This window comes from Lipomyces chichibuensis (genome assembly GCF_038497645.1).
Source record: "Lipomyces chichibuensis strain CBS 12929 unplaced genomic scaffold V1513scaffold_164, whole genome shotgun sequence".
Classification (NCBI taxonomy): domain Eukaryota; kingdom Fungi; phylum Ascomycota; class Lipomycetes; order Lipomycetales; family Lipomycetaceae; genus Lipomyces; species Lipomyces chichibuensis.
In genome coordinates, this window is record NW_027117616.1 from 1 (window position 1) to 1313 (window position 1313).

At 45.0% G+C, this 1313-nt stretch overlaps 1 protein-coding gene across 1 annotated transcript; it reads right to left on the bottom strand.

Moving 5' to 3' along the window:
- Window positions 1-24: 24 nt before the first annotated feature.
- Window positions 25-1251, bottom strand: V1513DRAFT_455759 (uncharacterized protein). The gene is made up of 2 exons (XM_066899531.1): window positions 1156-1251; window positions 25-1097 (listed from the first exon to the last, which is right to left on the bottom strand). The coding sequence occupies exon 2, from the start codon at window positions 918-920 to the stop codon at window positions 402-404; it is 519 nt and encodes a 172-aa protein (XP_066750213.1). The 5' UTR covers window positions 921-1097; window positions 1156-1251; the 3' UTR covers window positions 25-401.
- Between the last annotated feature and the right edge of the window lie 62 nt (window positions 1252-1313).

Here is a 1313-nt window from a genome sequence, read left to right on the forward strand (position 1 = left end):
GTTTTGCCCGGTGGGAGACCACAAATGAGAAATGGTTAATTGCGAATAGAGTAAATGGCAGTCCGCGCATCAGGGAATTGAAAGCGAGAGGTGCCCTAAGTCAGACCCGGTATTTTTATTAGTAGTAAGGCATCCTGTCTTAGTAGTCATGAAAGCGTTATAGACAATTGCGTTCTTAGTGCCCAAGTGGGATACAGTTCATTAGAGGTGCACCCCTATCCAAAATGTATATAAAAAACTTGTAAATCTCTAGGATACGAATGATTGATTGAAGGGTATTCCATTACGGATAACCAACGTCCCTTCAAACAAGTTCTAACCGACACTGCTTTTTTTTAAAAACATCATCTAAATTTGTCACTATGTTGCTATGCTATTGCAATGTCAGTGAAACCCTACACTCACGCCTCTGTCATGAAGCTAGTGAGATAGTCCCCTTTTCCAATTTGCACACCTTTGTTCCTCAGGATCGCATAGGCGGTGTTGAGGTGGAAGAAGAAATTCGGCAGTGCAAAATTCGTGAGATACGACTGTCCGGTCATAAGATATTCTTTCGGACCCGCTTTCAAAGTGACCTGTGCTTCCTCCTTCCCAGCAAACTTGCTCGCATCCGCGGTTTTCAACAGCTCAATCGTCTTCGCGATCCGCGCCTGAAGTTCCTCAATCGTGGTCTCATTGTTCTCCATAAACACGGGCTCGGTTCCGGTGATGCGAGCCATAGAGTTCTTGGCCGTATCGGTCGCGGTCTGCACCTGGAAAGATAGAGGCTTCATGTCCGGCGCGAGGCGCCATTCGACAAGCTCGGAGAGCGGAGTGCCATTCTCGTTGGCATACTCCTCGCCCTTTTTGATGATGTGGGAGAGAGTGTTGAGTCCGCGAATAAAGAGTGGAATGCTAAAATCGTAGAGAGGGGCTGACATGGTGAAGATTTCGATTCTAAAATTATCCAAGCAAAGTGCACGCACGAGAACGACAATATGGTTGCTGTTTGGAGATATTATAGGCTGTGCGCGCCTTGAGGATTGTGAGAGATTTTCGCTATATGGCTCGTTGGAGATATTGAATAGCTTAAAATGATAGGCCCCTTTTTCGGTGTGCTGGAATTGATTAGTAATCGAGGATGGACCTAAGTTAAGTTATCCGAGAACTAATTACATCAGACAATCCTCCGCGTATCTTGTGCCCAGAGAGCTTATTTCAAACCTTATAATCCCCAATCCATTGAAAGAATGGACATTATTACAAATCAAGCTAGTATTAATCATAAGCAACTTCAATCGGCTTGATAGATGCTCCGCGGCAGTCGACTATCT

Bases quoted from the DNA above. Each gene is read 5' to 3' on its own strand.
- V1513DRAFT_455759 (XM_066899531.1), bottom strand. From the start codon at position 920: ATGTCAGCCCCTCTCTACGATTTTAGCATTCCACTCTTTATTCGCGGA.